The 21142-nt window shown below is 39.5% G+C and overlaps 1 protein-coding gene and 1 pseudogene across 1 annotated transcript; one reads left to right on the top strand and one right to left on the bottom strand.

Annotated features, from left to right (window-relative positions):
• On the bottom strand, positions 1-12819 carry LOC139724107 (dolichyl-diphosphooligosaccharide--protein glycosyltransferase subunit 1-like; annotated as a pseudogene).
• Positions 12820-18790: 5971 nt separating this feature from the next.
• On the top strand, positions 18791-20164 carry LOC139724115 (tRNA methyltransferase 10 homolog C-like). The gene has a single exon (XM_071635317.1). The coding sequence runs from the start codon at positions 18791-18793 to the stop codon at positions 20162-20164; it is 1374 nt and encodes a 457-aa protein (XP_071491418.1).
• Positions 20165-21142: the final 978 nt, after the last annotated feature.

The raw sequence follows: 21142 nt of genomic DNA, 5'->3' as shown, positions 1-21142 counted from the left end.
TTTAACGTTTCATACTCAAATTTTATTGTCAAATGATATCACAGGGGAAGTGAAGGCACACGCCAAATCATATCACTTGCGTAAACTGGCTCTTGGTGAATTAGTTACACTTTGGAATGTTTTCTTCTTCTTTTTATTCAGTCCTCACATCTTTTGAAAAGATTTAAATATATTTATGATACGTTCATTATCACCGGCATACCCAAATTTGCCCAAGCTAATACCTTTCTTAAGAAGTCCCTCTCCTCTCAAATATCCCACACAGAAGCATTGATATTACAATAATTATATTATCATAATTATAACTGCATGCTGATGTCCACTCTACAGTGGCCAAATGTGATAATTTTTCCACTGACTACCTTCATGACCATTACACACAGGTTTTAACCGTATGCGTATGACTCCGTCTCAAGCACTTCAAGGTCTTGATTTTCAAAATGAGCTTTGAATATTTCTAATTTCCTCTGAAAACAGGAGCACAAGTCCTGTCAAGCAGAAACCAAGTTCTCTGGTCATCCTGCACCATGCATGAAACTTGTCAGATGCAAACATTTGTTATATTAAGAAAACATACATAGTGACATGATAGAGGTGTGTAATAAACAGCGCAACTTTGTGATACATCATGCCTTTCTCATAATGCAGAGCAAAAGATAAAGACGAACCTACAATTCTGGCCTTGCACTTTTCACAGCTGACATAAGAAACTTAACTACACTACTAAAACTTAAAAATGCAGAGGGTGAGGAAGAAGCAGAATTTTTTTTTAAATACCAAACAAACCCCGACATCAAACTGTACATCTACCTGCTGCTTGATTTTTTCCCTGTCTTGAAGGAGTCTGTTTCTAATCAAGAAAAAGTTTGTTTCTATTTTTTAAAGTATTACCCTAAACTCTCTAATAGTGTGCCAATCTACAGTGATATTTCAAATTTCAAAGACTTGCGAGGATGGACTCAATCTTTGCCTCCAGCTCGTTGCGTTTAGCCGTCGTGGCCTTGTCCACGTCCACGTACTGACCCTTGGTGAATTTTCCGGCCACGACCTTTTCGGCGTTGGTGATGGCCGATTGGATCAGCTCCTTGTGCTGGCGACTCAGCTTCTGGATTTCCCCGACCTGCAGAGCAACATGTGGGAGGCATACCGAAACAGCATTCAATATCTCTGGTTTTTCTGTTTTTCCATTATTGCTGACAAAGAACACTGACTAAGTAGCACTCACATGAAGTATGTTTCAGCACATATAATCCCATGGAGACACAATGACAAAATATCATCCTATGTTTGCACACTGAATGTGTTCTTACACTTTATTCTTGCCACATGCCTATCGAAGTCCTTGTTGCTTGCCACATTCCTATAGAAGTCCTTTTTGCTTGCCACATTGCAGTTCACATACTATACACTTGCTACATGCATATCTAAAGAATACACCACATACACCTGCGTACATGTATTTCACAATTTGTTTTGGTTTTTTTTTTTTCATAAATTTCTCAAATAGTGTGCTATTTTGCAAATTTAAGAACACCCACAAAAAAACTTCTTTGATCCCGACATGAATGCAACGTGCATGCATACATTTCTCCATTCATTACTGTGCTCCGCAATAGCAAATTTAAGCACTTGTAGAATTGTTGGGCAATCCTGATTCACAAAAAATTTGACTCGCTAAACATATGGTGTATATACTAAGTCCTGTCTACACTATGCAAACGTACCTTATCTCCAACCTCAGCACTCTCTTTGTTGATGGAGGACAGAACCTCTTTGACGGCATCAGTGGCAGCGCGGTGTTCACCGTCCAGCTTCTTCAAGGTGGCGCGGAAAGCTGAGAATGGAGAGCAATGGGATAGAGAATGATTTGAATCTGGCATCCGGTCTCACAGTACACATGATGTAAATGACTGGTCTTAGAATTTCAATTCTCAATTCAATTCTAATTCATTGCTCACTAAGCCGAGACTTATTTCATTTCAAGACTTAATAATACAAAAAAAAAAAAGATTTAGACAGAAATAAATTCACAAAATCACACGACACGCATCATAAACAGGATGTGGACATATCAAATACAATATATTGGGATAAAGTTAAAACATCTTGCAAAAAAAGAACAGTTCTTTTAATCTTAATATGAATATTGCACATCACAGAACACAATTCAACATCATTATAATTCAACAAAATATTAAAATGATTTATGAGATAAATCATTACAATATGCATTAAAAAGCTAACACGCACGAGTGTTACCACCATGAATTATGAAAACAAACATGTATTATAATTAGGTCACTCTCATATGAACAATAAACCCTTGATGCACCATTATCATCAAATTGATCAATGGTAGGTGCTCTCAAGAAAACAGGCCATATTTTACAAAATGTTGTACAACACAGAAAGATGGATAACAGAAATGTTTCAAACTCATTATTTTAAGTCTAAATAATATCATAAGAGATATTTTAAGTCTAAATAATATCATAAGAGATATTTTAAGTTTAAATAATATCATAAGAGATATCACCTGGAACAGTACCGTATAGCCATTATACAGTAATTACCTGTTTGCGCAAGTTGATTATTTGTAACATGACATGGAACCCTGAGGTACATTTTCTTAACATCACGGTACATGAATAGGATATGTATGGCCTGTTTTGAAAACTTCACCAGGACAGTATATGAAGATAATCTTTTTTTATTTCTTATTTTTTCAATTGAAATTGAAAAAGAGAAAAATGCTCACTGTTGTTGTCCTTGGTGGACTTGAATTTGCTGATGGCGTCCTCATAGCGTTTGGTGAGGCGGCCGCGCTTGGTCTGCTGGGAAGCCACTTCCTCAACGAGACTGGCCACCTTCAGGCGGGACTCGGACACTTCATCCTGGGTGGGGGGGGGGGGGGGATGCAAGGGCAAGACAGATTAGTGCTGGAAACCAAAAATTACTTTCCCCATCACAGCCATAGCATTCTCTGCAGAGCTTTGCATCAAATCTACAATATTTTCCACTCTATTATTCTATGGGTGCATTCGAGCGCTCTAAAGCGAACCAAAGCGAACTAAACCAAAGCGTACCGTACCGAATTGTGCCAGTTTTGGAGCGTTTGAGCGCTCTGTGGAGAAAGCGTACCTCACGAGTTATTTTTAGAAAAGGTCATACATGTTTGTAGCAAGAATGTCATCCACCTTGTGCTTGAACTACTTGCACCTGTCCCGAACAAAGACAATGATGTTTTTGCATTGTGACATATGCGCATGATACGCGCATGCTTTACAACGAACTTTTGGTACGCTTTGGTACGCTTTTGGAGCACACTGGGAAGTGGTCCACTTTTGGCTCCGTACAGTACGGTACGGTACACTTTAGGAGCGTTCGAGCGCTCCTCTGGCGCGGGTACAGTACAGTACGGTACGCTTTAGGACAGCGCTCGAACGCACCCTATGTGACAGATAACTGCCAGCTGTCATCTCATGTGGATAAGGAAAAATTCAAATGCTTGTTGCCCCTGTTTCATCCAACTACGATACAAGCAAGATCATAGGACACATTATAATGTAATAAAATTTGAAACATTTACAACATTGTTTATGGATAATATCTAGCGTCACACACTTCAAACTTTCTTTAACAATTGTTCAATCCAATCTACAAGTCTGCTACGTCAAAATCAAATCTCTTTCCTGTCACAATACAATATATGTGCTCTAAAAAGTCTTTCTGCAAACATCCACACGAGCACTTGCAGCTCCCTGATCAAACATCGGTCACTTACCTTGGAGATGGAGAAGTCCAGGCGGACGAGGATGATGATGGTGACAAAGAGGAGGTAGAAGGCTCCGACCACCAGGAGTGGCTCTTGGAGGAGAAGCAACTTCTGGAAAGTGTAGTGGAGCTGTGGGAGGAGGAGGAGGAGATCACAATGAACATCAGCATTACATGACCAATCAGTACGTCGGTTCATGGTGAATACTTGCCTATATATAATGGTATCTTATTTGACGAATCCTTGATTCTGATTGGTCGAAATCTGGGGCAAATATAAATGATATTGCCTGCAGCTGCAGCCCCACTGTCCCAAACCACCTCGTTATACTAAACCGCCCTCTCTTTGTATGTACACGATATATACACAGACGTGTTAACATGTACTGTTAATGCTTGGCTGCCATTGCACAGCAGGCAACTCTTAAGTATCCGATGCCATCGCAATGCTGACATCTATGGCTGCGTTTATCAACTCCTTCTCTCGGCAGAAACAGGTTATCCAAACAGCTTTCAAGGAATTTTTACGAGTTGACAAACGCAAAGCTGTTTTGAAAGCCCTTTAGGAAAGCCTTTTACAAAAGTGTGCGTTTATCAACTCTCCTTTCTCGGCAGAAACAGGTTATCCAAACAGCTTTCCAGGAATTTTCACGAGTTGATAAACGCAAAGCAGTTTTGAAAGCCCTTTAGGAAAGCCTTTTCGAAAGCCCCAAATTTGTGACGATCCAAACAGGTTTCCCAAACAGGTTATCAGAAACCTGTTTGTAAAAGCCTTTCAAAGTTGATAAATGCAAAGCTGTTTTGAAAGCCCTTTAGGTCGCCCTACTGCAGTTACGCAACCATGCGTTTCCGGTTTCTGAAAAGACGCGCGCCACGTAAAGTGCACACGAGTACGTGTACACAGGTGTATACGGCTGTGTGTAATGCACGCATATGCTTGGAACAAGGAGGTGTTTCTTTCACCAACAAGGTTTGAGAAATAGAGTAACAAAAGTCTCATTCCCTTTGATCCCATGTCTCATGCCGCCACTCAGAAATATTTGAAGTATGTGCTAAACTGGAGCTGCCTCACAGATAGGCCAGACAATTGATTCATGTGGCATTGTATCATGACTTGTCACTCTCAAAGGGAGATAATTATGTCTTTATGATGGTAATTGCTTTTCGCCGTCCCTTCTTAGAAAACAAGCGGCACATTAATAGTACAGGCAGTCAGGGCTTTGGAAAGGGCTCTCGAAAGGGCTATGGAAAGGACTTTCGAAAGGGCTATCGAAAGGGCTATCGAAAGCCTTTTAAACAGGGGAAAGTTGATAAACGCAGCCGACGAAAACAAGCGGCACATTAATACAGGGGAGTGGACAGGGCTTTCGAAAGGACTATCCAAAGGGCTTTCGAAAGTCGTTTAAACAGGGGAAGTTGATAAACACAGCCTATGACAGCATCTGATATGAGTGCACACTAGTGCAATCATGATCTACCAAGTAAAATTTCTTCCAAGTACATTTAGTTTATAGAATAGATATAGCCTTATTTTACTTGGGGCAGTGTTGATATTATTACCCCATGGGATCTCAACTCCGTGACAGGACCCTTGGAACCAGTGCCCCAGGTCACAGCATGGTCACCTGCAACTTTCTCAGCATATGTAACAATTATACTGTAAACAGCAAATGACCAGTGATGAACTAGTATTTATCAAGGTATATTGTGATTTACCTCAAAGTCTGCAATGTGCTGCTCCACCAAGTTCCTCTTGGAGGCAACGACGACAGGGCGTCCAATGGTGTCCAGGTAGGTGTAGTGTTTCTCATCAGCAGCTCGCTTCACTGGGTATGGGGTTTCCAGTTTGATGTTCCTATGGGCAGACATAGAACACATAATGATTCATTATCAAACAATTAGGACATTTCTTATGCTAAAAATAAGGACATCACGAATAGAGGTGTCTTGCATCAAACCATCAAATATATCTGATGTAACTGATTCCAGTTTGATATTCAAATATATGGGAACACATAGAACACATAATCATTAATTACTAAACCAAAAACCAATTTCTTGTACAATGAACACAGACATCAATGGCATAGAGTGTCTCATATAATATATATATCACCAAATCACCAAACATAACTGATGTAATAGATTCTGGCGGCCTAATCAAACACATTAACACTTGTAGCTCAAGACAAAAAACTCCTCTATTCTTCAACAGTAAAATTCTTGAAAAAATAGACAAGGAATGGACAAGACAATAAAGCAAACGAAAAGAAAAGGAAAATTCACACAGGATGTGGATAACATAGATCCTACTTACTTTGATCCCTCTGGAAGGATTATCTTCACTATCAGTTCATCCACATTCATATCGTCATAGATGTGGTCCAAGAAGCGCATCTTTAGGATGTAGTTGTCACCTATGCCAACAGGAAAATGAACAAATTGATATACACTGTAACCTTTCACAGCAGACTATTAACCAAACTGGAGTTGGTTCCTCCTAGGCATGTCAGTTACTTGTATGACATTTTGTCGCGAGTTCAAAACACATGAAAAGTGACATCAATTTTTTGTCAAGACATCAGTAAACACTCCTAGGATATAATTTGTTTAATTGAAATTACTATAGACTGCAGACTGCTTGACATTCTACACAAATCCCCAATTCTGTCTTCACAATTACCCAAAAAAAAGGAAAACAAATAAAAGAACACCCTGAGAATTGGAGTATAAACTCATTTACCCTGTATCATTTTCTTGGGAACAGTTACAGGGAAATTTATTTTCCTTTCTGGGCTACTGCCAAAGTTTTCCTACAGCTCAGAAATGGACATACTAATGTAATGAAACAACATATCGGGGGCAGGGACAAGACCTACTCACCTGAGGTGTAGAGGTACTCGTAGCTTGGAAGATTGTAACCCATGTAGTAATGGGTCTTCCATCCACCGAAGAGGGGGAACCTGGGTCGAAGCTCCACCTCAACGTAATCGTCATGCTCGATGAGGTTGCTGGTGGAGATGTTGCCAATCTCATCACGATAATACACATCACGGGCAGCGGCGGGCAAGACAGTCTGATAACCAAATATTAAAATAGCGTACATTTAACAGTAATCCAAATACTCTTCCTCTGTAGCCTTTACTAATGTGTTTACATATGATACAATGATGGTTGATCTTGACCACTGCTATAATTAAAATTGTGACTCCTTCCAATATTAATGTATTCAATAAGTTGTTGCTGCAAAGCACTCTGATAAAGGTCCTATGATTACGATCATGCTTTCTGGATATCTCCTGCCACTATATTAACCCCATTCACTATTAAAATATCAATATCATATCAACAAGCAGAAAAGAATTTATTGGCAGGATATATCGACACATGTTTGATACATGCTAGAAGTAGGGTTTAGATGCTATTTAAGTCTTGCTAACAATTTTAAATTTGCACATTTAAGATCATAGAGATATAGATCAATTCACAATTTTATTTATTCATTTTATTTATCATTTTATTTATTTATTTTTTTTTTTTTTTTTTGGGGGGGGGGGGGGGGGGGGGGTGTAGATTTGTCAGAATGAATTCTGGTTAAAAATGAGCAGATGACAAACAAGCACCAGTGGAGCATCTCACCTTGTATGATTTTGATGGAGGAATATCCGTCCTGGGTACGCTGGTAGTCGTACCTGGAGAAGACGATCCCTTCAACAGCGCTTCCCGTGTGGCTGACATCGACTGTCTCCTCCACTGCAATGTTGCCCCAGTGGGAGACCTCAATGACGCGGGTCATCGTGGTCACTGTCAGGAAAGGGGAAGTTATTTTCATAGTGGACCTTCAGGGCCTCCTGTTGGATCAAGAGATGGACAAGACAAAGATTTGAAATGAGGAGGAGCATTTTTCTTTTTTCAACAGAGTGGCAAGTACACACACAACTTTGACACCAGCCGGGAGGTACCTGCTTACCAACCTTCCATCAAAAGGGAAGGTTTCTATGGCAATCAACTGCCAGATATATCTTATCCTATCCACCTAAACACCATCAGCAGACCCCCCCCCCCCCCATGCCCAACAGAAGAGGGCACATCATTCTTTTTTGCAGAGAATACAAAAGATAATATTGGCTCCAAGGGCACACACCCACAACAGCAAAATTGATATGCATTCCTTCCCACTGATACATCATACAAAAGGGCTCATGTAATTGCTGTGTGAAAGAATCTGAATGTTTCTCTCACCCGTGTCATTGGTGCCACATCTTCATAGGGACCGTAGGTGATGCTGTCTTCACTGTGAGAGACTGGGTTCACCTTGTTGAAAGACTCAACATTGCTGGAGGAAATCAGCACCTGGAACAAAAATAAAACATAGAAACTCACTTAAGGTGGGCAGAACTACACGATTGACGTTAAAGAAAAAAAAAAAGTCTGGAAATATATTAACTGATGGCAAGACTGACTAGAAACTCTTACATTACTTCTGTACCAGATGAAATTTTCATGTGTACAGAGATATTTTTGTAAATTGCTACTTGTCAGAAATATTTGCATGTTGTTAATTTCATGGTTGCAAGGGTCTAGTAATCATGCTGAAGACAGCATCACTTACGGTCCCTATGAAGGTGGGCAGAACTACACGATTGACGTTAAAGAAAAAAAAAAAGTCTGGAAATATATTAACTGATGGCAAGACTGACTAGAAACTCTTACATTACTTCTGTACCAGATGAAATTTTCACGTGTACAGAGATATTTTTGTAAATTGCTACTTGTCAGAAATATTTGCATGTTGTTAATTTTATGGTTGCAAGGGTCTAGTAATCATGGCCCAGGCAGCGTGATAGATTCACAGTAGTTAATAGTTGTGCGTGCTCCAGCGCTAGCATGGCTTTTCTTTTTCAATGATATTTTTGTGGGTTGTCATTTTTCATGATTCAAAGCTGATTCCCTCAAAATAAAAAAAAAATTAAAAAGTTCGTGAAAAATAGGTCAGTTCAACTTCTACAATATTCATACTGTTCATGTCATGAAGTCAGCAGACGTCGATTCTCAGTCAAAAAGATCTCATCTGACCAAAAAGAAGTGTACTGGATATGGCATAAATGCTTTAATAGACTGTTTCTGTTTTGTTTACAGTTTATGGATGTTTTCTTTTCCTACAGCCGAGTAATGATACATTTAATTCACCTGCTCCCTCCTATTATGATCCATAGGCTGGAATTCACTTAGTTGTTGCTAGGTAGGGCAAGGCTCTGGCAAACTTTGTGGTTGCTAAGGGCAATTTTTGGGAACAGAGTATGCATAAAATCTGAATACACTACAGAATCAATCTATTACATCACAATCTGGACCAAAATTCAGACAAAGGTACGTGTATCAAAACCGTTACATACATCTGCTTTGCTTTCATGTGTATGACAGTAAAGACCAATATATTTTACCTTAGTTGTCTGTGTTTTTGGTAGCGTACGGTGACAGGAGGTAGACATTGCCAATAAACTCCACATACTGCTTCTCACTCTGAGTGATCCTGGCTGGGTACGGTCGAAGAGAGTGGGCAAAAAATGGTTTCTATGGTGACATCAATGGTACCACCAGCCTGCAGTGGGTTTTTCCAACTTGACACTGTAGAATGGTACTCCCCTGAAAGAGAAGTGGACAGATGGTCATAGGTTCAATAGCTCATTATCAGGTGATTTCCTAATCATTCAGCTTGTGCCAGTCCATAAAAGACAGCTGTGAGAAAGAAACTATCAAACTAGCTGACAAACAAAAAAATAATGATAATGAATATAGAATACTGCTCACTAAAATCAATTCAATCATTATGTTGATGCTGTTTTATTGAAAAATTATATACAATATTAAAAACAAAGACATTTAATAAAACTTTTGTCTCTCATAGGATACAATTAAACAGATTTAGATCTCTTTTGGCAACATCATGATGTGGCAAAACAGGTCTACATCTACGTAGATCACAATCAAAGCTGGCTGTGAATAAAATTTTTTTTAAAAATGGGGTGAAAGAAAATTACAATTCTATTTCTAGCAATGTAGAACCCTTGCTCGCAGATAACATTGCTGCCAAAGAAAAGAGATACACCTACTGTAAATGAGATGCAAAGTATCACTGATTTTTTGCTTTTCATACTTACTCTTGACCTTTGACACTAGCAGCAGCAACAGCAAGAGTAACCTGATCTTCTCCTGAGCCAGTCTATAACAAAGAGAATTCATAAATCTAAGGCATACGTTCAACTGAAAAAAAGTTTTCTGTTCATACATTGTCTCACTCACTCAGCAAGCAGTCAAGCACCAGCAAGTCTGGCCTAAATAAAGTAAATGTTCCATTTGAAACAAAAAGAGAAAGTAAATTTCTATAAACCAAAAAAAGAAAAGAAAAAAGAATAACCATTGACACTTGAAACTGATGTCACAAAAAAATGGAGAGATGTAGTATTGCAGAGTTAAATGTTTAATTTCTTCATGCATTTATTCATTTCTCAGCAGGTTATGAAGTCTCCAACAAATAATACAGTGCACTCTTATTATCGCACACAGTTATAAAGAAATTCTCATTGCAACAAAGTAAAAATTCAGGTCCAAAATTATCATCTATACATCTTTATACACCAGAATAAAATTTTGATATAATGCGAGAAAACTGCCTGTCCCAAGGTTTTTCTTTTAACAAGAGTTGCCTGTATTCCAAGCAATGGATCATTTTATGTAACCGAAGGTTGTGCAAGTGGACAAAGTTAGGTGAAAAATACCACCACGGCCATAGCAGTCACAGAGTATGTGTGCAGGTAGTTGGGATCTCTTGGAAGGACTTTTCTTCCTTTCCAGACTCAAAAGAGAGCTGTAGGATGAGTTAAATAACACTTGGCTAGGGGTCTACCAGTACACCAACACTATCTGCACTGTCGGGCTGTCCCTGGAAGATGGTGCAGGTCAGCAAGAATCCAGTTCTAATTACACTCAAAGTGAAGACTGACCAATACAAGTATGAACTACAATGTATGATGATTCACATCAAGGTGCTACATAAGCACTTTCCCCAACTGCCTAGGGCAAGCAAAAATCTAAGCCGGGCAAATATTTTGGAAAAATGAGAAGACAATGCTTGCCCAAATTGGGAAAGAAAAAAGTTTTGAAGCCTACTTTTATCACTCCCCCCCCCCCCCCCCTTCAAGTCCCCCAGATCAATCATACAGAAGCCCAAAGATGACTGTTTAGACTTTAGTGATGCAATGCACTTTAATTTTATTTCAGCAACTTTCCAACACTTACGTGAAGAAGCTGTAATGCAATGCAACGTGAACACTCAATTGAACCAAGTTTGTCACTCCAATGTGTTTTAAGCATGTGAATCAATGTGTGCTGCTTATTCATATGATTGTGTTTTATCAAGCCCTTGACTTACAATGTACAAGTGATTTTCTCCACCATTTTCTTATATTTTTGGGACTTTCTTGAGCTGGTAAAATTTCATGTTTGGGCAAGTGTTTTGCAACAATTTGAAAATCTGCTTGCCTGACCAGGCAAGTGGCAAAAAAAAAAAAAAAAAAAAAAAAAAGTTATGTAGCACCCTGCAGCTCACAGTAACACTTGCTTTGCTTGTGCTCATTATCTATTTCTTTCCCAGGGGCATCAGGGCCAGGGTCAGGGCTGCAAACATTTTTTTTTTTTTTAATTTACACTGATTTATACCACTTTCTACAGTACAGTAGAACTCTAATTTTGTTAGTACTCAATAAATTTACTACAGATACTAGAGTAGTTATCCCTATCATGACAGGGTGCCTATTTTTGCTGCTGGGGCAATTTTGTTCATTCATTCAGAACACGGTTCTGCAAAAAAAACTGCCACAAAGTTTGACCTCCCTTGCCAAAATTTGATCATGCACAAAAAGCACCTGTAGGATGTAGCCAGCAGTCATATGTTGACTTTTGAACGGCGTTATGGTCGAATATGGGCAGCTTGCTTACTTCACCATTCTACATACTGTAAAACACAATATTTTCGCGGCATGAAATTTTCGTGAATTGGAGCCGACGGCCTTTTTCGCGGCATGAAATTTTTTGCAACTTGCCTCTGTGTAAAGTAGATTTACTAGATCTAACAAAATAGAGATAGTGTAGACAAGAACTTTCACATGTATTTCTAATTTTGCCAATCTTGCAGTGTCTTGGCTCTTGCGAAATTCGCGAAATCAAAATGCACGCTAACATAGTATTCCTCGTTTTACAGTAACCACATTAATGATAACATCAAAATCAGGAAAATTTGAAAGAGCAATTGTCATCAAGAAGAAAACTGTTTTAAACGTTACTCGTTAGGATGGTTAGCAAACTTTTAGAGGTCGAGTCCCAACACTTGCATCCCATCCCAGCAACCCAGCTAGTCACCCCTAGTAGAAAAGACGAGAAGTCCCCAAATCAGGAAGGCGTTTATGTACTTATGCTGTTAGAATATGAAAGGATACTCAACATTTGATTTCAGGAAGCCTCCTCCAGAATCAGGATCCAGGCCAGGGGAGGCTTTACCTTTTAGTTTTTAGCTTGCTTGGCTAGCTTGATAGGCAGCAGCGCAGCCGCCCTACATTATTCAAGCATCTTAGTCCCATACGTGTAATTTCATGTAGGTCGATGGATGAGAAACTGATTAAAGAGATAGATTTGGACCATGAAATAAGAGAAGAACCTGTTTTTAGTACTTACAGTGGCTCCAACAAAAGACATCTTTTCATTGAGGGAGGTTTCCACAGCAAAAAGAAAAGATCCTGCTGGAGCTTTGCCACCATTCTCAACAGTTACTGCTGACGATATCTTCACAAGTTGTGATGCGATGTCAACTGTCCTCTCAACCTTCGTATTTATCAAATCTGCATTGACTGTCTCTTGTTTTGCTGCTAAAGAGACAGCTAAAATACAAATGAGTAAAAATGACCTAATCATCTTGGATTCTTTTGAGGAATCGGAAAGATGAAAAGGGATTACTTTGAGATCTCCTCCAGGTCCCTCAGTGGGCACGAAGAGGTCAGCAGCAGAGAATTAGCCTCTCTTTACTGTACTGTATGCCTATACTGCGCGTACAGTATTCGTGGATCGTCGATCATTCGCCGAGCTCAAGCGAGCAAGCCAAGGGAAGCCACGTATGCACGAGCATGCACGGGATATCTCATTCACTTCCGGGTTAGAGAGAGAACGAGCGAACCCGCCGGTGCTCCTCCAGCTTTTTTTAATCCGAGGGCCTGCCTGTTGGCTGGCTCTTACAAAGTTTTTTTTTTCTTCTTGTTTTTTTTTAAAGCCCATTTACATGTCTAGATCCAGGGAGGTGGGCCACCTCCCTGCTAGATCCCTTCGCGGCCCATTGATCGAGAAGCACTGAATTCAGACAACTCACTCTGTAACATAGGGAGGTCCGTAGTAGGCCCTATATTAATTTTGCTAAATTTCGACACCGGAATTTACATCGTGTGGATAATAAGGAAACAATGGAGCTTTCTCATTGAATTTGAATTTGTGTGTGTGTGTGTGTGTTTATTCCACTTTTTTATAATGTTGCTTTATGCATGAGAGGTTTCATTGCGGATGTTTCGCAGTCTTTGCGACTACATGGGTGTAGCAGGATAGCGCCTCACGGTAAAAATTATTCTCATTGATGTCATGTTTATAGGCTCCCTAGGCCCTAAATTCAGGATTTTAGGTTGACGGCACCTCCTGAGAAGGTCAAGGTTAAAAAAATGGCAACAAGGTGACTGGGCACTCTCGTAGGAAGAGAGAAAGCGACTTCTTGAATTTCTTTTGGCGCTTTGTTCAGGAAGAGGAAGGTATACCTTATAGAAGGAGCCAAAGGCGGCTATTTCAAAAACTCGCCGAGAAGGTGGGGTTTTTCTCTTTTTTTCCCCCATTTTTACAATGAAAAGGCACATTTTAGAGCATATTGTAGGCGAATTCAACTTAGAGCCTACTGCAGTAGTTGACTTCTCACCCCGGAGTTCCATAAGGCGCAAATATTATTCGATGGTCGGGGAGGCCCCGGACTCAGATAATAGGGACGGTAGAAACGTCGTTATAAAAAAAAAAAAATTAATAAATAAATAAATAAAAAGAAATAGCAATGACAGATAAATGAATGGATAGAAATAGCTTATTAGTGACTACGCCTGAGCTGTCATCAACTTGTCAAAACTACAAAACTAATTTATTGAAACCGGTCATACACCCCTCGTATCATCATTTCACTTGCAGTGTGTTATTCGGCCTGTTCACTCCCTTCAATTTCAGCAGTAGGCCTACATGTATTTTAGTGGAGATGTACGACTTCCGGATACTGATACTTTCTGTGGAGTAGGCCTATAAACTAAACACCACTATTAGGCCTTATTATACAGATTTCTGCCACGACTGTAAGCCGTAGGCCCTATAGTTAGGTCCAGGCTGTAAACCTTTTGTTTTCTTTCTTCCATGCTTTAAACTGACTGTTTTATGCGTAGTATAGGTCATGGCCTTTGGAAACCAGAAGAAATTGAATAATCATGTATTAATATTCGTCTGTTTGTTTGTTGGTCGATAGAAAAACGGGTTGACATTTTGACAAGATTACCATGATTACCCTGGACCATGTCAAATGTTCCGTAATCTATGATTCATGAATCTTTTTTTTTTAAGTTTGTAAAATCAGAAACAGATGTCTGTAATCAATGAATAAAGAAAAAGAAACTTCCTATGTATGTATTAAACAAAAATGGGTCATGCTTTGCAGTCTACACTCCATGAAAGTGTATCATCCAGTTTCGACACGAGTTAGTATATACGGTATTCTTGACAGTTTTTGAAGTTCATCTTTAATTCGTTTTCATCAATGATAATTATGTGTACATCACTGCAATTTTGTTTCATTGATCGACCATGTTACAATATAATCATTATTTGTTATACGATAATATATATTACATAAGCCTATACATAAAAATAATTCAATTCAATTTAATAGTTTATCTATTTCCATCATCCAAAAAAAAAAGAAGAAAAAGAGAACATGATTAAAAGCGGTACAAGTTGTCGGTTTGTCTTACATTCGTCTGATAGGGGCATTTTTTTTTCAAATACAATATAAAGTATATGCACTAATGATGTCATTAAAAAAAGATACAATGCACTTTGTCATGGCAACAAAATAGTAAATAATCATAACGATGGAAAACAGTGTTCCACTAAAAAGCCAGGCTTGTAAGACGTGGAACACTGGAACAAAAAACGACAGCACCAATTTATCATACCAATAAAATATATTCATATTAAATTCTTCTTTATACTATTGTACATTTACTCATTGATATGATGCTGATACTATAAACAATACTTACTATGATTTTAGAATGCAACATAAAAACTGTATAACATCACATTTATGGCACAGACACTAGTCAAACTTGTCTGCAACTTTTCAGTCGTCCATCGGCCAGAAACTAAATCTAGTCTGGTTACTGGTCGCATTACGCAGGAGGTCACTATAGCTATACCGGTACCTTCTTACAAGCAAACGTTTTGTCTATTCCTAGGGGATTTCCATGTGGTCGCTATGGGCAAGTGGTCGCTAAAATAGGTTTTAGTGTTCGCGGGGATAGGGTAGGGGTGGGGTTAATGGGACATAACCTGACCACAATCCCCCTTTTTTTTTCTTTGTTTCGTTGTTGTTGTTATTGTTTGTTTGTTTGGCTGTCACCATAACAGTATGTTTCCTCGAATATGTACAAAAAAAGGAAAATGCAAGACATTCTCCTGGAAACTGGCTGGCTTTTTCAGGATATGACTCCCCAGCATCAAAGCTCAGTGTATGATAGGATCAACAGAATTAGATGAAATCGAGTCCCAGAGTCACAGCGGTACGTGAAATCTAACATATCCCGGTAACTGATTTCCTTTGACTTTCATGCACACGATGTGTAATACGGAAAACAAAAACGGTAATAAAAGCTTTTACATTGTATTTTGTTTCTTCTTTTGGACTGTCATTACACGGGTACGCGACTTCAAAATATGTCTGGAACTCAGACTAAATATCTAGCACGTGTATAGTCGGGCCCCCGTCTCTTGACGTACGTGCGTGTAGAACGTAGTACATGTACGCTGAATGCGAGCGAGGGTTTCGGTACGAGACGACGACCGCTTCACTTCGTTCATCAAAACATTTCAAGCGAATAGTTTCAGAGTAAGTGACCATATGATGTGATCGGTTCAATAAACTAGATGATAAGTTCATTTTCATGAGCTAAACTCTGTACCTATGTGAGTAACTATGTTTATCTGTATGATCTCGCTGTTTCGTAGCATGCGTATGTGGTCCCATCTATTGGTACTGGTGTAATGCCGTTGAATAGGAGAATCCGAGGGCTGACTGCACGATCGCGACTGGGTGTAGCTGTAGCCTGACCAGACACTGTGAACAGGGTCTGACATGAGTTAGTGTTTCAACGTTGTCTAACGACCGTCACTGTTGACAGCAAAATCACATAAAATACCTTTTATTTGGTATGATTTTAAGAGTAAAATAATTGTCAACACTTACCTACAGCGTATTTTCCTGATGGTTGAGTTAAATTCGGCGTTTTGTTGGTATCCAGACCTTATTGTTGAATTTTTCGGAGTAGATCGTGCCGTGGCATCTTTTCCTTCGAGAGCTTCACAAAAGCAACAAACTACCACGCATGCGCATTCAGAAGTGGTTGCTTTTTACGTACGCCCGTGCGTTTCATGTGTTACGTAAAGCTTGTAGTAGATCCGCGCGTGCTGCACCGGCAATGATTTGAACTTTTTTAGTCGGGGTCATCCGACTATCTGCGACTACCTACGTTGTAGTATACGAGAGTGAATGCTATTCATACAACACGCAGATGAGGAGTGAAGCAGTAAGGACGTTTACAGACCTGATTTCAGCCATAGATTTCGGTAAGTCTTAGACGTAATTAAACAAAAAATCGCATACCGGTTATTGAATGATGATCATAGATTACGATAGTTCCTTATATTTTAGTTTTCCACGATTAATAAAGATATTCATGAAGGAAACAGTGAACGATATAAGCGCGATAACAACGTCCGCGAAGGAAAAGGGGTGCAGCGCTGTCGCGATTTGCGACAGCGCTGCGTGTAGTTAGGTGTAGCTGTAGCCAAGTAGCTGGCTGTATGTAGCAGAGCAAGGATGGTGATGCAGCTACATACATAGCTGGCTCCACCCCATGCTATAAATTAATTAACGTCACGATGACTGTAGTTTTACAGTATTCTTGCATTAATAGTACTATAGAGTAAATCATTGATCATCCCTATTTGCGACAAGGTGCATCTTTGACTGTCAGCTAGCGCCAGCCGTGTTGCCATCCGTTCATTGGTCCGTTAAAAGTGCACGGCAGGTGTGCGAGCGGTAGACTGAACAGTGATCATCAGCGTAGCTGTAGCAATCACATCGTCTAATGCAACGTCATTGGGGTCGACTTGACATTAAACGATTAGAAAATTCCAAATAACACAGTATCATTCCCAATGAACTGATTTTCATCAATCTCTTCTTTCATAATGTTAGTCTAGAAGATAATTTTAAGAATCACCTGCTCAGCATACAACGATGCAGCCGTGTTGCCACCTCAATGACACATATAGAAATGCACTTTACTTCATAAGAACACAGCCGTGTTGCCGTCTACAATGACAGATAGAAATGCACTTTATTCCATAGGAGACAGCCGTGTTGCCATCTCAATGAGATATTATAGAAATGCACTTTATTCCATAAAAGACAGACAGCCGTGTGGCCATCTGAAACTGTGTCCGTGAGTGCTCGCGGGTGCGGTGTGTGTGATGTGGCGAATGGAAACTGTAATGGCAACGCGGCTGGCGCTAGCCGACAGTCATCTTTGTGGCAGGGGCCATTTCATTCATTGATGAAAAGACCCAATCAGGTGTGAAAGTATGCTCACTTCCCATAACACCTGCGAGTAACTCCCACTTTTGTTCTAAAGTGGGACTATAAGTACACTTGATGCTCTTTAGCTGTTCTGTGATTATCATTGCATGAAACTGCCCCTGCTGCAAATAGGCACCCTTTTGCAAACAGGGATTAATTGGTTACTCTAGTACGTACTAGTAGTATTTAAGTAAGTGTTCTGTGACGCTTCTGAGCACAACTTCTCTTCATTATCTCATTAAGTTTTGAGTTTAGAGATAAGAAAAAAATGGGCAGTGTTTTGAGTAAAATGTCCAACACAAAACAATATACGGTACATAATCATGTATTGTGCATTAGATTAAAATTCATATGATCAAAATGCTGTGTGTGTGTGTGTGTGTGTGTACTGGCCCAGGTCCACATTTAATGCTCTTTTTTTTATCTGAGTGATTTTTCTTGAAGTGTCTTTTGTCTGTTTTAACTTTCAATACTTCATATTCACTCCTGCAGTGTTAGCCATACACTGTACATAAACAGCAATATCCCTGCAGCAAGTAATCAACTCAAAAGAATCACTGCCTGGGTATCATAAACATTAGATGTTATTCCTGAAAAATATGGGATGTTTGAGGTTTGGGTGAAGTGAATAAGTTTTTTGCTTTGTTTCAAGATACCAAACACAGCATGAATTCAATAATTGTTTGAAAAGTGAATTTAAAAGCCAAGACAAGAATAAAGACATCACAGAGAGTCTGATATAAGTGAGAATAATAATTACAATATTTTTTTTTTCAAGAAGAGGGGCGATAAATTTTTATAGCTTACTGTCTCATGGTTACACAGGCTCTCATGGAGTTCATTGAACAGAAGTGGAGGATTGATGGAATGAGCATTTATATCTTTCATAATCAGACTGTAGTCTGAATTACAAGATACAATGAATATGTGCAAATCAATTGATTGTGTGGGTTTTTTTTTTCTTCAAATCACTAACACATTACTCCTCTTTCTCCCACTTTGCATTAGGTGTCTTCACACCAGAGTCATGTGGTCAAGATGTTACGGACAATAGCTATCAGGATTGCAGGACTGCAGACTGCCCAGAGCAGTGGAAAGTTCAAGAATGCAACCAATTTATGTGCAGCAGTGAGTGCTAAGTATGCTGCACACCCACCTAAATTACTTCCCTTTTGCAGGAAGAACAATGTTTCATTCAGTTCAGGTGCATATGATACAGTTCATCGAACATTATCCAGTGCAAGCAGTGAGCAAACTGAAGTAGGTAGCAGAGCTACCAGTACAGATAAGTCCAAGCTAGAAGACGCAAGGAAGGAAGTGGCAGATCTTCTCACTATTGGCTGGCAAGCCCCAGAGAGCATTTCAGACATGGACTTAGAACACTATATGACCCTGACTACAAAATCTGGTAGGAAGAAGTTTCTGCGTTTTCTTGCAAAGAAAGAGATCATCAAAAGAAAAGAAAAAATGATGAAAGAGGAGCGTGCCCGTCAGAAGGCAGAGCAGAGGGCCCTGAAGGTTGATGAGGAATTGGATGAATTTCCAAATCGGTACCTGCTGCGTGTCCATGGAAATGCAATGCTGCAGTTTGACCAGTCCAGATTGGCAGCTGGCATGATGTTTGGCCCAAAGATTGCATTCGACTTCAGCTATGAGGACCTCATGCGGAGACAAGAAGTTTCAAGTCTGGTGCAGCAACTACTACATTCAATGAATGCAAACAAGCATGCCAAAGACCCATTTGCCATTCACTGGGTTGGTCTGACTGAGGAGACCCAATCTCTGAAACGGTTAAGGCATATCCTTGGGGATTCTCTGGAGAATATCATGGTGAATGAAACAGAGAAGGATCTGTTGGAGGTGTTCCCTAAAGACCAGCTCATCTACATGAGTGCAGATTCACCCAACGTTCTCCAGTCATTCGACTCGGACAAGGTTCATGTGATTGGTGCCCTGGTAGACCGCAACATCATCTACACTGGTCAGTCGTTGGCCAGGGCCAAGCGCCATGGCATTGAGCATGCCCGTCTTCCACTGGACAGACACCTGCAGTGGGCAACAGGTGCAAAGAACCTGACCTTGGACCAGATGATTAAGATTCTTTTGGAGCTGAATGCCTCTGGGGACTGGATCAAGGCTCTGCAGCATGTGCCCATCAGGAAGCATGCAGGACTTAGGTCGGGGCCTCACTGGGACGCGGAAGCAGAGAGTCCTCCTAGCCGGAGGAGAACCAGGCAGGACAATATACAGAGGAATCCATCTCATTTTGTGTCCAGTCGTGCCAAAAAGTCCAAGGCACCGGACAGGTCAAAGGTTGGGTCAAAGAAGAAGACTTTTGTAGAGGAGGAAGATGACATTGATAGCACTCTGTTCAGTTCTAGAGCAAAGGGTCACTGGTTTGACAGTGAGTGAGTTAATTGATTGAAGTGCATTGCATTTAATTTTATTCATTTCAGCAAGGTAAAAGATTGCGATCAGCTAAAGAGCTGCTTTTCATCAAGGCTGTGCATACAAATTTACCAACTGTGATTCAAAATATGTATGTGTATGGCAAAATGAAAATAAAGCAGTTCAAAATCATACAGTTCAGTTGATGAATGCCCCTCATGACTGAGTGTCAGTAGTCTATTCCATCATTGTAATTTATGTGGTCATCAAAACAGCTACCTTTTACCATAATACCATATCATGAACCATACAAGGATGCTAATGATCCTGCTATGCCCCAGCCAGAATGTCATCTACTCTCTCACATTGCATCAGCTACAGCTTTGAAATTCATCTTCTGTACTTTTTTTTTTGTCTGATGTGTCCTACATATTTTCTCATCACCTTTGTGTGGGTCTCACATATACAACACTTGTAATTTGAGCATCAGATTCTAATAACCAGTCATGTGTCCGACAAAATTTATGTGTAAACAATTTACCTGTGTACTGTAAAAGTGGAAATTTTTGTGCAAGTAATTTTTTTTTTTCACTTGGTTGGGTAAGATGAATTGTGCATGCTTTTAATTCTTTGGAATGTAACCTAGTGTTAAATACAAATAAAAACTTTGCATATTTTTGCTTTTGAGCTAGTTTTATGTGACATGAAATGAGCAAAATTTCCACTCCACAATAGTGTTCACTTTGTTTGGTACAGACAAAGCAATGTTTATGTTGTTAGGTAATTACCACTTACATAATTCTATAATCATTTTCCCTTGTATAGCTGTATTAATTATAATACTATTCATAGTGCTGTATGGGCACAGAGCCAAATTTTTAAGACATCCATAGATGAAAAATACACTCTCTTTTTTTTTTCTTTTTCTTTTTTTTTTAGAGAGAGAGAAAGACCCTTTGAAATACTTTGTGTTCTTACTACAGTGCACTCCCATAGGTAACA

The sequence above is a fragment of the Diadema antillarum genome, unplaced genomic scaffold (assembly GCF_040938485.1).
Source record: "Diadema antillarum isolate AM-2024a unplaced genomic scaffold, OU_Dant_1.0 scf00000207, whole genome shotgun sequence".
NCBI classification, from domain to species: domain Eukaryota; kingdom Metazoa; phylum Echinodermata; class Echinoidea; order Diadematoida; family Diadematidae; genus Diadema; species Diadema antillarum.
This window is presented reverse-complemented; position numbering and strand designations above follow the sequence as displayed.